This window comes from Poecilia formosa, unplaced genomic scaffold (genome assembly GCF_000485575.1).
Source record: "Poecilia formosa unplaced genomic scaffold, Poecilia_formosa-5.1.2 Scaffold122, whole genome shotgun sequence".
Lineage (NCBI taxonomy): Eukaryota > Metazoa > Chordata > Actinopteri > Cyprinodontiformes > Poeciliidae > Poecilia > Poecilia formosa.
This window is the reverse complement of record NW_006800061.1, coordinates 1,367,537-1,381,545: the sequence shown is the minus strand read 5'-3', so window position 1 is coordinate 1,381,545 and position 14,009 is coordinate 1,367,537. Positions and strand designations below refer to the sequence as shown.

Below are 14,009 nucleotides of genomic sequence, written 5' to 3'. Positions count from 1 at the left end.
ACGTAACCCCGGCTAAACCTCTTTGTTTAGAGCTCTTTTGAAGCTCTCTTATCTTCGTGGGAGTGTCTATGCAAATCATAACCTGGTCGCATTAAGAAAGGCGCCTCCCACACTTGTTGCTGCGCATCAAGCCGAAGGAGTCGCGTCCCTTCAGTCACAGCAGTAATGCGCGGCGTGGACACGCACAGCGGCGCTTTAACTCTCTGCAGCGACACTCCGATTTCAAACGAGCAGGCAGGTGGGAGGCAGAAGAAGAGTTGGCGTCCCGAACTTTAATGCTCACCTCGACATGCCACCCCAAATGGATTACTTTTACCACGAGTCCCGAGTCCCTTCAGCTTGCGGGCTTACCCGGGAGGACGAGCTGGACCCCGATGTGATCAGCTGCATGCTGGTCGGAGACGGAGCGGTGGGGAAGACCAGCATGATCATCAGCTACATCTCCAACGGATACCCGGCAGAGTATCAGCAGACGGGGTTTGATGTGTTTTCTGGTGAGTTTTTTTGTGTGTGTGTGTGGCGGTTTTAAAAAATCTACTACTAAGACATTTTTGGTCTGTTGTTGGAACTAATTGATTGTGTTGCTGCTCTTCAACAGGTCAGGTCCAAGTGGAAGGATCTCCAGTAAAAATTCAACTTCTGGACACAGCTGGACAGGTAAGATTCTTCTTTTACATGTGTTTTCAGCAGTACTTCATACTGAATGATGTAGAATTTGTTAATATAGTTTGAGACACTTAAAGTTACACTTTTAAAGAACCATTTGGAATATTGTCTTTTCCTGGTTTAACAACCAACCAGTCAAATGCATAAGTAAACTAAGAAGCTGCATAGAGCATCCGAACCAATAGGGGACACCAGAATTGTCAGACAAGTTGGGTTTGTGAATGTAGATACTTTTTGTAAGGGTAACACATAAGCACTTCTGATGTTATCAATATATGGGAATCATTTTAAACAAGCTATTGTTATAAATGAAGATGCACCAATCAATCAGACACAAATTGGAAATTGCCAATTTTCTCTTGATCATCTTTGAACGGCAGGTCAAAATAGAATATTTATATTTCGATGCCTTTAACTCATTAACCAACATCAACCAACAACATTTATTTGAGTTTCATCAGAGCCAATTTTGAAGGAACACGACGCTTTGATCCATAAACGGGACGATCTTGTGATTCCTTTATTTTCAGTGGGATTCTAAGCCCATATGTCTACAAAACAAAATCTACAGTACTTAAAAAAAATTGTTACAATTCTTAGACTTTATTCCAATTTTGTGAATATGTTTGTTTTATTATCATGTCAGACCAAAGTTATTTGCCTTCTATGAAATTATCTGAATTATTTTTTAAAAACGAAGCTGGACAGCAAGATCCAATGGAAATGCATGCTTGGATATTTTTACACATGCACATGTTATCCTAACAAATTCAAATATAAATATATGTAATTATTTGTTTGCTGATGCTACTTTATAATTTCAATGCATAAAACTGGCTACTTTTTTTACGTGTAAAAAGCACAAAAGGTTTTGTAGGTAGATTTTTATCGTTTCAAGGTGTGATGCATGAAAACCTTGACATCCTCTGTTGAAACCAGTTTGTGACTCAGCAGGGAGATTTCTTAATGAATTTTAATCTTTTCCGCTCGCATCCAGTGAGTCAGTGCGTGCCGCTTCCCCGGCCGTGTCTAGAGATCTTGAGTGATACTAAAACAATTCTGCGCCTCTTTGTTTTTGGCACGCAGGAAGAGTTTGACGAGTTCCGAGCTCTGTCCTACGCCCATGCCGACGTCTTCCTCCTGTGCTTCAGCATGGTCGATCCCGACTCGTTCCACAACATCACCAAGAAGTGGGTGCCGGACATCCGGGCCCACAACGCGTCCTCGCCCATCATCCTCGTCGGGACTCAGCTGGACCGGCTGCTGGACGTCAACGTCCTCATCGACCTGGACAAGTGCAAAGTCAAGCCGGTGCTGAGCTCGCGGGCCCGGAGCATGGCGGACAAGATCCGAGCCACGGACTACATAGAGTGCTCGTCGCTGACGCAGAAGAACTTGAAGGAGGCGTTCGACGCGGCCATTTTCGCCGCCATCAAGAGCAAAACGTGCAAGGGGAAGAAAAGGAGGTTTTCCGACAGGCGCACCAAAACATTCTCGAGGTGCAGCTGGAAGAAGTTCTTCTGCTTCATCTGAACTCTTTTCGAATTCAGTTCTTTGAAGACTCTATTTATTTAAGTCACGTATCTCATTGTCTTTTTATGCATTAGATTCGTCATCAGTAAAGTCGGCTTGTCTTTTCTTTGACGCATAGTATAGATTGAGAGGTGGATGGTGCTGTAAACTAACCAAGCAGATATGGGGACATTCCCAGCCTGTGATTGGTGTCACACTTACCAGATTGATACATATTCGCATAGTTGTTCCAAGTCGACAGGAGAAGCAGAGTTTGCACATGCTGTTTTTTGTGTGTCCACCACTCGTGTGGTACATACGTCAGAGAGACGGTACATTGAGTTGAGGCTTTGTGAGGTGCAGCTGCAGAGGCCAGACCAGTATATATTAAAAAAAAAGGAAGCAAAACAGCGAATTTGCATGCTGTGCTTTACTACTGGCTACAAACCGAAAGTGTCGGGACTCTGTGTCCTGGCCAATGGGTGTTGTTTTCTCACTTTTCTCGCAGCAATGACTTATTTTTATTTGCCGGCTACAATTAGGCGCCGCATTCTTACCTGTTTGTGAAAGCTTCCCCGGCTGGTTTGGTCAGACTTTTTTTATTCTTCCAGGAAACCAGGTGACACACCTGCTGAGCCTGACACTTGTATTTGATCTGATTTTTATGATTCACAACAAAAGCATATGTGTATATTTTCATTTAAAGGAAAAGTAATGTCACTGCCCTTTTAATCTTTTGGCTAAGACGAGAACTGGTTCTTGTCTGAGGTGTAAAGGTTCAGCAGAGCAGACACCATTGGCTTTCTGTCTCTTTAATGTGCATCTGTAAAAGCAAAACACTGCAGGAGCCTTTTTTTTTCCCCCTTTCAAAAATCACCCGTCTTTGTTTATTAGCTTAATACACTCCTGATCTCTGACGCCCAGTGAGCACAGGCAGAGAAAAGACTCAATAGCCTCGATCTGAATGTCACTTTTCAACTTTACGCCTTTCAAAAAAAAAAACCTTTTTGAAAGTTTTGCACTCCAGTGTTATAATATGAGGAACATGTATATCTATATAAGTACAAGCTTTACTATGCTTCTTGTGGAAGTGAGTTTGATGTTTTTGTTTATTTTAAACAAGTACGGGGCCATGTTTACTGGCACCACATGTAGAAATGTGTAAAGTGCCTTAAAATGACTTAATTTTGTTTTGCAGTTGCATGATATTACACAGAAAACTCTCCGGATCTCTTTTGCGAGGTTTCTCACCTCCCTTACACCCTTCTCAGTGGCAAAATTTGCCTTGTTTGCCACAGTTCTAGATGTTGGATGCTTTTTCATAAATGACTGTGGATATGGGCAGGCATAGACATGGAGCTGTTTTTCTGCGGCCATTTCCTGATTTATGAAGGCCTGTTCTCTCGTCTTTCCCATTTTTAAGGAGGGATAAGAGAAATCGGCATTTAACGTTATATTTACCACACAAGGAAACAGGAAGTCACGGAAAACTTATTGACAGTCGATTGACATTCTGACCACATAAAAAAAATTAAGTAGAAGTGTTACAATGTATCACATGTAATGTTTTGTGTGTGTGTGTGTGTGTGTGGTCTGTTTTCTGAACTGCGGGCAACATGAAATATAAAGATAAATGATGTCAAGCTAATTAATGGATGTGTTTTTAGTGAGAAAATATGCAACTGCAATAAAATATTATTTCATCTTAAGAGCTTTACACAACTTTACCAGGGAGTTTATATTTATGTGGGGCACTGGGTTTTAAAAGCTGTCAAGCTTTAAAACTATGATTTGTTATATTTTTGGCATCACTGTCATCTCAAAACCATCCTGTTCCTTTGCTTTATATCTCAGATTGACATGATGAAAAAAACAATAAACAAAAAGCCTTTTACAGTAAATCTGTGTGTCGTTGGTGTTGCAGCTCAACTGTGCAGTTTGCATTTGTCATGTCTGATAGCAATGACTGACACAAAACACACTCACCCTCTTTTCTACAGGTTTTCAGTTTTGGAAAACTTATAAAGCTGACTGGTTTGTAGTTACCTCACTAAAGATAAATCTCATTTTACTTGTTGGCCCTTAATCAAACATTTCTAAAAGTTAAAGTGAAGCAGCTGTTTTTGTGGCGTCAGGGCCCCTAAAACAGGCAATTTCTCAGGAAAGCATTTGAAAACAAAGTAGCCAGGCTTGCAAATGAGCATTTTTAAGGCACAAGCACCTCTGTTATGTCTAATTTAACCCTTTTAGGATTTTTTTTTTCCACAATGTGTTTTTGTAAATTTTCTTAAGGCATAAAAAAGGTAGGGGAAATTTTTTTTTTTTTAAAGAAAATAAAAGAAATTCCAGGATTTTTTTTCAAGATGATCAGTTGTAAGTTTCTCCAAATACAAAGTTATTTGTAAAATACATCAGTACAGTAGTATCAGTCTTTAAGGGTTACTTGATGTCACAATATCTTTGTTTTTAACTGCACAAGTCCTCTACAGCAGAAAAAGGGACTGGATATGAATGAGTTGCTTTTTCGTCTGTCTGCCATATTGGATTTAATAAAAATGGCCGTCAGTTGACAGTGTATTGTATGATGCCCTAGTGTCCACTTCAGGGCTTCGTGTGCATTTATAACATAAAAATTCACAAGAAACACAAAAAAAAGGCTTCTAGATGGCTGACTACTGCAGCAAGCGCTATGCATGAAAGGGTTACATTTTTATGACATATTAAATTTAGTGTAACTGATTATTGTCAATCACTTCGTATCTTCCTCTCAACCTAAAGTGTTTTACTTTCAAACCAATCAGTGTAGTTTGATACAAATTAATGTACATTGTTTAATTAAATTCTCCTGTTATTCCATATGTTTACATTTTTATTGGTCTTGAAGGAGTGTCCCATTTTTTATTCCCCAGGAACTGGGGGATTAGGAGGGCTGGTGGAAAGAGTAAATGTACTAAATGGGATTCAGCCAAATGACCTTCTGAATTGTGGTTTGAAGGTCTTGTCACATGACCAGTAACTTCTGACTGGTTTTAATGGCAATCCGCACGACGGGTTTCAGTGGCAATCTCTTACTAAGTGCTTTTGTCTGCACAAGTGATTTCAAAGGGACGAAGCCATGAGAGACTGTCTCAAGGTTAAGTCATTTTCTGTCATTAACAATAAACTTCTTCGGTGGTCTGTTGTTAGGAATATGAGGCTGAAGAGATTAAAGGGTCCATTATGGTCATTTAAAGACTGAGCTCTGCTGACGTAAAGTGGAAAAGACTGAGCTGAGAAGGGTCGTGAAGTGCTTGGAGGACCCGACAGCTGTGCGGTGAAGATGAGTCACAAGTGAGCCGGAGGACAAAAACACCCGCTCAGCCGTGGTACAGCGGCCGTATGTTTGCCGTTAGTCAGTGTGCCCTCCGTCATGCGCTCGTGTGTCAGGGCTCTGTCTGAACTTCTGCTGTTCTCGGGTGAACGCGGGACATCCGGTTTCTGACCCTGTCTGGAGAGGTCACACACGGGAGCTGATGTTTGGTCATCTGACGCTGTCACAAGTTGGAGCAGTGAACTTTGAGGCGCCTCTCTCGCGGATCAGATGCTGCTAAAGAGCCGTGACCTTTGGCTAAAATGGTTAAGATATCAGATTAAATGTGGCCTTTTATTCAAATGAAGAAGTTTTAAACATATGGATAGAAATATATAAACATTAATATGAGTGTGTAATAAAGTTTGCTTTGGGTATCTGATCTGCTTGGCATAGATTTTCTTTTTTTATTTTTATTTTTTCAGAATATCAGACTGCTTTTTTTTTAGCTCCTAAAAAAATGATTCTCCAGCACCCATAGAGAGAGGTCTTAAATTACATCAGCAGGAGGGATGCTTGGCTGCACCGTTGCTAGGCAACTGTTGATGCCTCAGAAAATGCATAAGGCATGTTTCTGTTACTTGTTTTGAAAATATAGGGGTAGACTGTTCAAGTGTGTGGAAAGCTTCAAGTGGCGATAATCTACTCATGCTGAGCAGAATCATTTGTGTAAGGCCTGGTGGATACTGGTTAGGGACAAAACTCAACAATGAAGAAAAGCAAAAATAAAACAACCATGGATTTAAGAAAAACTGAGAAACCTAGAGACACAAAGGCTTGACTGATGAATTGCTTGATAGACTCGATCAGAAAAAAGAAAACACATGAATCAGCATTCATTTCTCTGATCTCATATGTTATGCATTTGGAAGATTGTAGTCACAGTGTTTCTGTGATTACTGGTCAAAGCATTTATATGCAAGAAGATGGTGTCGGGAACCAGCAGTTAGCAAGTTAGCACACCACAGCTTACTTAGCTCAACATATTTTTATTCTAACTACTTCTAAATATTGCTTTCTACCTTTTAGTTTATATTAACTAAGTGAGTGACCGGTTTTGCAAGACGTGTCGCAGTAAACTTGCTTTACATCCCCAACTCCAGATGAATTTAGGTGTTTTCTGTAAAAAAAAAGAAAAAAGGAAAAGATTACGTTCAACCAGAGCACAGGACGGGGTACTAATGGTCACTAGCTCAAGCGGAGTTAATTCCTCCTTTGTTAGCGTCAGTTTCGATAGAGAGAGTAAAGTTCAGATCAAAACTGTACTTGGGTCTTTTATGACCTTTCGTCAAAATTTGCTTTTCAAAAGAATGGCTAACTCTGCTTTGTGTGTGTCTGAGTCGATGACCTCATGCGAGGTACAAGAATCAAGTTCATCGTGTAAAATTAGCAAACATCATAGTGAGCGAGCAGCAATAATAATAAAAGAAAAGAAATCCAGCCATTCCAGTCAGCCTCGGTCTATGTGAGTGTGAGAACAGGTTGGAAGACTTTTCATAGCTTTGCTGTCCAATTAAATTATTTTTTGATTCTTCCTCGAGAAAGACTCAACAGAATGCCTTACGAACACCTTTAACACAACATGTGATGATAAGCAAGAGGCTGAGATGAATGTAAAGTACACTCACACATGATGCAAACACAGTCGCTTTCATTGTGCAGGCACAATACCCTCGTTGAGCAATCATCATAGCTCATGTTGGACAGGTTTTAGGTTCCCATGAGTTAAGTGAACTTATCCTCCTCCTCCCTGACTTCTCATGATTAGTCACCTTTTTTTTCTCTCTCATCTTCTCACTGAAGATCTCCCAGGATCCCCTGCTATAAGCAATTGTGTCAGAAGTCATCAACCAACTCTTCTTCTGGCACAAGGCCAGTATCACTCTAGGTTTCACTCTACTTTGAGACTGGCAAGGAGGCCTGGGAATCAGCAGGTGCACCGACAGGTCTGCCCGGCTCACGACAAATCTGATTGGCTCGTGGCTCGTCGGCCTTCCTAACTGGCAGTTAAACAGTTATGCTCCGAGGAGGATTTGGCACCGCTCACACTGTTGCTTCTAGATAGATGAAGTCTTTTTGTTTTGGTTGGATTTATTTTCTCATGGACTTTGGGCTTATGAAAGTCTGTGGCGGGTGTGAGTGTGAGAAAGAGAGTGAAATTTATTGAATGGTTCAACAGAACCAAAACAACAGTTTTGGGTAGTTCGGGATTTTCGAAGTGAGGCTCTGGTAAATCTGCAGCAGATTGCTTGCATGCTCTCTTTAGCATGAACAAAGATGAAGCTATTTGTTAGTCCAAGAGAGGGACAAAACTAAGTATCGATTAGTTTTGCCCCTCCACACCTCAATAGTACCCTCACATAACCAAACGTAATGCCCTAGTAAATTTATGAACGTGAGATCATTTAGATGCCCTGATACTCAAAAACCAGTGAGCTACACTTTTAATTTATAGTTAATATGGAAGCTGCAAATCAGAAAATAACTTCAGGTTTCTTAGTCAGGAATGGGTTACAGTCAAATTTTGTCATAGATGGCAAATGTTGCAAAATTGTGGTGAGTGCAGCGTCTCGTTTACTGAGTGTATAAACAAATGAAGGAAAACTACTTTGGGAACCTGTAACTTTTGTTTTTTATTCATTTTAGTGCTATTTCTTTTTTATTTTTTATTTCTACTGGGTAGTTACTCTGATCTGGTATGCTTTGCATGTTTTATTCTGAGCATGTTTCTCTTAGGAAAATTATTAGCAAACACCACTTCCAACCTCCATTTGTTATGTGATTAACAATGATCGACTTTTGTTTACATAAACCGCTGCTTATTTTGTAAATCTGGACTAGCCATTAGCTTCTGGATAATCTGGATTGTACTAAATGAAGACACCAAGAACAGTGTCTCATCTAATATATCTGAAATCTGATATCTTAAAATCCATCCCCTTCTGAGAATGTAAAACTTCCTCAAATCATTTCTGTCTTCCTGTTTTAAGTTAAAATGAAATCCAACAAGATCCACTGCTTAACATCAGCCTGGCTGATTTCTGTCAAAACATAAAATGTCAGTTTCGGCGCTGAGCGAAGTCAGTGAGAAATCACCCAGTTCCCAAGTGGTTGTGCCTGGAGGCAGCAACGATTCCTCCTGTCCCACAGTCAACAACACAAGTTCACTTTGATAGATCTAATCCGCTGGCCTAATCATGCAGTTGTGTAATACACAACTGCATGATTAGGCATTGGGGGTTTAAACTAACCCCCAACGCTTTCTAACAGCCAGAAAAGGCACGGTCAAAAGCTTTGTTTTTTTTGTTTTTTTTTGTTTTTTTCATGAATAGGCAAAAATGAAATTGTAGTTGTTTGTTTTTCTTATTGTGTGAGGTTAGTTTTGAACTACTGCCCTGATTTGGCATTGCTGAGAGGGAGATGAGGACTTTCAGAGTGACCGTCAATGACCGCACATGATCAAAGGAGTGAACAGCAGCAGCTTTTCAGACTAGACAGACGAGGAGATGATCAATACTTCAAACAAGCATCGTCTCCCAGCTCCTTTATTCCTCTGACGATGTCAGGATGCCCAAGATGTTGTTAACAGCCCCACTATTCAGGAGGCTGAAGGAGGTGTGAAAATCTGGTGATGAAATCATCTGTCCAGATGCAAGAAAGAGACGAAGAGCTTGCAGTCTGGAGATAGTTTATATGTTTGTTTTTGGGGTTTTTTAGTATTAGTTCTAGTTTAAGTTTAAATTCAAAGCAAACAACAACTTTGCTAATGACAGTTTGAACAAAATATGATCCAACTCTGATGCATTAATTTAAACAATACTTTGTCATATAATATATATAATAAAACTCAACGAGCTATTTACCATGTTTCCATGCAGTTGTGTGTCTGCAGAAGATTTCACGTGGATCCCTAAGGGGCACTGGCAGCAGAAAACAACCAGTGAGGGGAAAATCTGAGCTGTGTTGTGGAGTGAGTAACCCAGAAAATGATCCACGGTACATGATTTCCAGAAAATCGATACCACAAACCATCGCATGCAAATGTGATGAGCATTGAAATACTTTGCAATTAAGCATAAGTTATGCATAAAGTTACTTCAGATGGTGGAACAAATTTGCTGTGGAATGAGGTCAGCTCGAGTTGGACTGTCATTTTTATTCTGGGTATTCTGTTGTTCGCTCTCTTCCACATCCCAAAAGCCAAATTCAACCAATCAGGGCTGTGCTAACTCAAAATCCCACTTTAGAGTTTTCTTAAATTCCAAAATGTCTGCCTTATTAGAAGCTTTGGTGTATATGTTGGGATTTAGAGATGATACGCCTCTTCCCCCTTCCCTGTTGAAGAAAAAAGCATCCTCACAGCATGACCACCATGTTCCACATAGACATCGTGTGTTTTACGGTGATGTGCGACACAGCTACCGATCTGCACGTAGGTTACAAAGTTCAGTTTTGGTCTCATCAGGTCTGCACATATTTGCTCTAATCCCTGTATAACTTGTGACAAACTGCAAAGAGGGATTTTTATGACTTCTCCTTGGGCCTCCGCTTTGTTGAGAAATGCTCTGTTTAGGTGGATGGCCACATCTCTGTAGAGCTGCAGTTTTCAGACGATGACCTTAACGATGCACTGACATATTCAAAACTACAGATATTGTTTTATAGCCTAAACCTGCTTTAAGCTTCTCACTTGATCTTTGTCATGTCCGTTGTGTTGCTTGGTTTCCATCTAATGCCCTCACAGAACAGCTGAATCTATAGAGTTTCAATTATACACATACAGACTCAATTTAATAATTAGATGAATTTTTTTTCAAGTGCCGTCCCTGCACTTAATAGTTTCAGAGATGTCCGAGTAGAGAGAGCTTAATGCAAATGCACGCCACACTTTTAAGATTTTCATTAGTGAAAATCTTGGAAAACCTTGAATTGTTTTCCTTTTCGGTCATACACAACTTTCAGTTGGTTTGTCACATAAAAAAACATGTAGTTTTCAGCTGTGACAAAATGTGGAAACATTTGAGGCATGTTTTTTCCAATATGTGAAAGATCTATAATGAAAGTATTAGATTATCAAAAGAATGTAAATGTGAATCATTTATGTGCAAAGTAACATAACAATCTGATTTTCATAGAACTAAAAGTAGAAATGTTCAATGCTGAGTTTCAGAAATGTTTATTAGACTCAACACGGCAGCATTATGAGCCATTTAAATATGTTCTTCCAGATCCCATTCTTGCTGAGCCATAATTTATAATATATAAAGGCATTGTGTCCTGGTTGCTTATATTTTCCATCATATGTGTATGCAGTTTTTTATTGATACAATTTTCTACATGTCATTAAAATACGCTATGCTGTTATGAGCATACTTTTTAGTTGTGATCATTATATTTTTGACTATATTTGTTTACTAAAGTCCCAAAGTTTAAGAGGCCTTGCTTGACCTTTCTGTTTCACACATGGAGACAAAATCACCCACAAACCTCAAACATAAAGAAAAATAATAATAATTCAGACTGAAAGAGCAAATCTTAATCTGCAGCTGCAGAAGTCAATTACAAACGTCACTCTGGGTCCCGAAAGTGTTTTAGTCGCAACGTAATCTCAACAGACACTGAGAATATGAAGCCGATGCTAGCAGACGGTTGTGTTTTGTGATCTTTATCAAGTGAAAACACAATGGGAACCGACACTGCAGAACAAGAAAATGATTGGATGGTTCAATCATTTAAAAAGGCAACAGTTAAATCATGTCTGAGAGTGAAAACTAAGCGCCATTTGCATCCAGGAAGTGAAGGATCCGATTGGATGAGACCCTGTGCTTTGGGTGTGCCTTCGTCTGGGAATCAAGGGCGTGAGGCGTTCTCACAGAGGTGTCAAGGGGGGTGGGGGGGTGTTGTTGTGACATTCACACAGCACACATGGTGGCAGTAAAAAAGTGAGCGAATGATGCAAGTCAACACTCCCGGTCGGTCTTCCCTTTTTTTCCTGCATGTCTGTGCGAGCGCATGTGTAAATACAGGCACCAGTATGCATATGAGACGACTGTGCATTGAGGATCAGGTTAATGTATACATTTTCGTCCGACTGGGAAGACAGGGAAAGATTCCCCCCACCCCCGATGTGGCTGCGATTGAGGAAGTAATGCATAATGCGTTACAATAGACCACGTATATTACAGCGAGGTTTCTGAGCACTCAGTGAGCTGCGTCTGGACTTGTTCAGCAGAAAGTGACTGTTTGCTGTCCGAAACTTACAGAACAGTAAATCGGCTTACTCAGCCTGTTTGTGTCACCGGCGTTAAAAAAAAAGGGTGTCTGCAACACAACACAAGTTTATCCAGATGAAAGGAGCGACTTTGATAAGACTTGTCAATGTGGGGAAACTGTCTAAGCTGAGATTTATATCCCTCAGATCTCTCCATTACAAAGACTGTAGGTGAATACAGATGGTAGGACACTTTGCTTTGTGTCTGTTGATTACATGGCATACACAGTATTTCCTAACTTTTGGATGAACTCAAGGATAAATGTTCACACAAGTTTTCCTCAGCACAATCTGTGCAAGCAAAACAACGGGAAGTGGAAATTCAAGAAGCAATAAATAACTAAAAATAATAATAAAAGAAGAGTAATGTAGGTGTCTAAACAACTAAAAACTTTGTTGCCATTTGAGTAAAGTAATTGGATAGTTAAATATTTTTCAGGGAACACCAAATGTCTGGCAAAGAAACTGCAAACTAGCAACGTTTTAATTACAGACACATCAACAGTTTATATAAACCTCTTGAGTCATCCCTCACTGCTTTGTGTTTTGCTGCTAAGTTTCTTGTATTTCTCAATGTGCTCTTTAGTAATAGAAAAAATAAAAACAGAAAAGATTCAAAGGGCATTACTTCAGTTTTTATAGGTAATCTGTCATAGTTATACTTGTTGCTGGTTGTAGGATGTCCAAATGTTTCTGCGGGATTTATTTATTTATTTATTTTTTGCTGATTGAAGCAGAGATCCAGGTGTTTAAGTGATTATAGCTAACATTCTTCAATTTTAACTTTCTAGTCGGTATCAAAACATTCTCTGAGAATGTGGAGAGACATCTAGACATATTTCCAGTAAATACGTCTAGATGTCTACAGTAGAGCTCCGGGAATAGAAGCTAGTTAAACATAATGTAATGTAATGTAATGTAATATAATCAGCTTTTTTTTTTAGGGTGTATCTGTGATTTAGAGACAATGTTGTTTACCTGCTGAGAAAATATGTCTCTTCTTGTGACATTCGAGGTTCTTATAACGGGGTTTCCCTGCAGACAAGAATAATAGGACGGTCTGGAGGAGGGTCGTTTTTAGTGATTTTCCACAGACTGTTGTCGTCAGTGCTGGATTAGTTGCATAAGACAGAAGGTCTTAATGCAGATGGAAATCTTTATGTTAACAAAGAAGAAGATTTTGAATAATTTCGCTTTTAATCTAATACAAGGCTGTGTCCAATTTACTTGGAAATACTCCTACTTCATTGGCTACTTCACCCCACCTCCCCTGAAATAATAGAAATGAATGAAAGGCTCAGTCACTTCCTTAAAGCTCACAGGTATCTTGCTCCCCCTCCCTCTTCCTCCTTGGCGTCTCCTCAGCTGATGTCATGCTGTCTTAGCGCTTGGTTGGGATAGGGGTAGTTTGTGAAGAAGTGTCATAGCATCGCTGTGATGCTAATCTCCACAGCAGCTGATTACAGAACACGCGTATTCTCCCTGACACATTTGTGCTAGCTGTTAATGCCAGACATGTGGAGAGGGGAGGCCTGTCATTACACAGGCGGAGCCTGCTCCCTATAAGAGTCAGAATGATTCACTATTATGGCAGATGAAACTATTAAGATTCATCACCAAGATTTCACAACTTGTTTGTGGTCTTCTTCGAAATGTATTACTGAAAATTAAAAAGAAAAGAATAAAAAGATGGACAAGTTTAATTAACAAGTGGTCTCTTAATTTATTTATTTATTGGTCAGACTTTTTATACACATTTGTGCGTGTAAACCACGCTAGCTTCGACAATCACTTGGTCACAGACAGTACAGCAAGTGGACGCGCTCACAGTCTGTCATCATTCGGCCGTCTGTGACGCATATTGCGAAATAAATAATGAATAGAAACAATACATTGAAAAGGGAGAATTCAACTTATAACCAGCCGGACGTGAGTACGAAACGTCCAGGCAGTTTTGAATGCGGTGGCTATAAGGCCTGCCTTTATACACAAACACAAAACCACATGCTAATAAGAGGCTCGTGACAATAGCTCTGCTCACCCTTTTTTTTTTTTTTCTGTGCAGGCAAACAGAAAGAAACGGATGTGCGTTTGCAGGTAGAGCCTTCTGCTTGTTAGCCTTCCCGACCGACCTGCAGAGCAGGCTTCTCGCTCTTATCTGCTGCCAGCCCGTCGGACAAAAAATTTGTCTCACTTACCTCACCTGTGCCA

The 14,009-nt window shown here is 40.0% G+C and overlaps 1 protein-coding gene across 1 annotated transcript; it reads left to right on the top strand.

Annotated features, from left to right (window-relative positions):
- Window positions 1-109: 109 nt before the first annotated feature.
- rhov (ras homolog family member V) lies at window positions 110-4,073 on the top strand. Its single transcript, XM_007561051.2, has 3 exons — window positions 110-494; window positions 599-657; window positions 1,753-4,073. The coding sequence occupies exons 1-3, from the start codon at window positions 290-292 to the stop codon at window positions 2,197-2,199; spliced, it is 711 nt and encodes a 236-aa protein (XP_007561113.1). The 5' UTR covers window positions 110-289; the 3' UTR covers window positions 2,200-4,073.
- The last annotated feature ends 9,936 nt before the right edge of the window (window positions 4,074-14,009 follow it).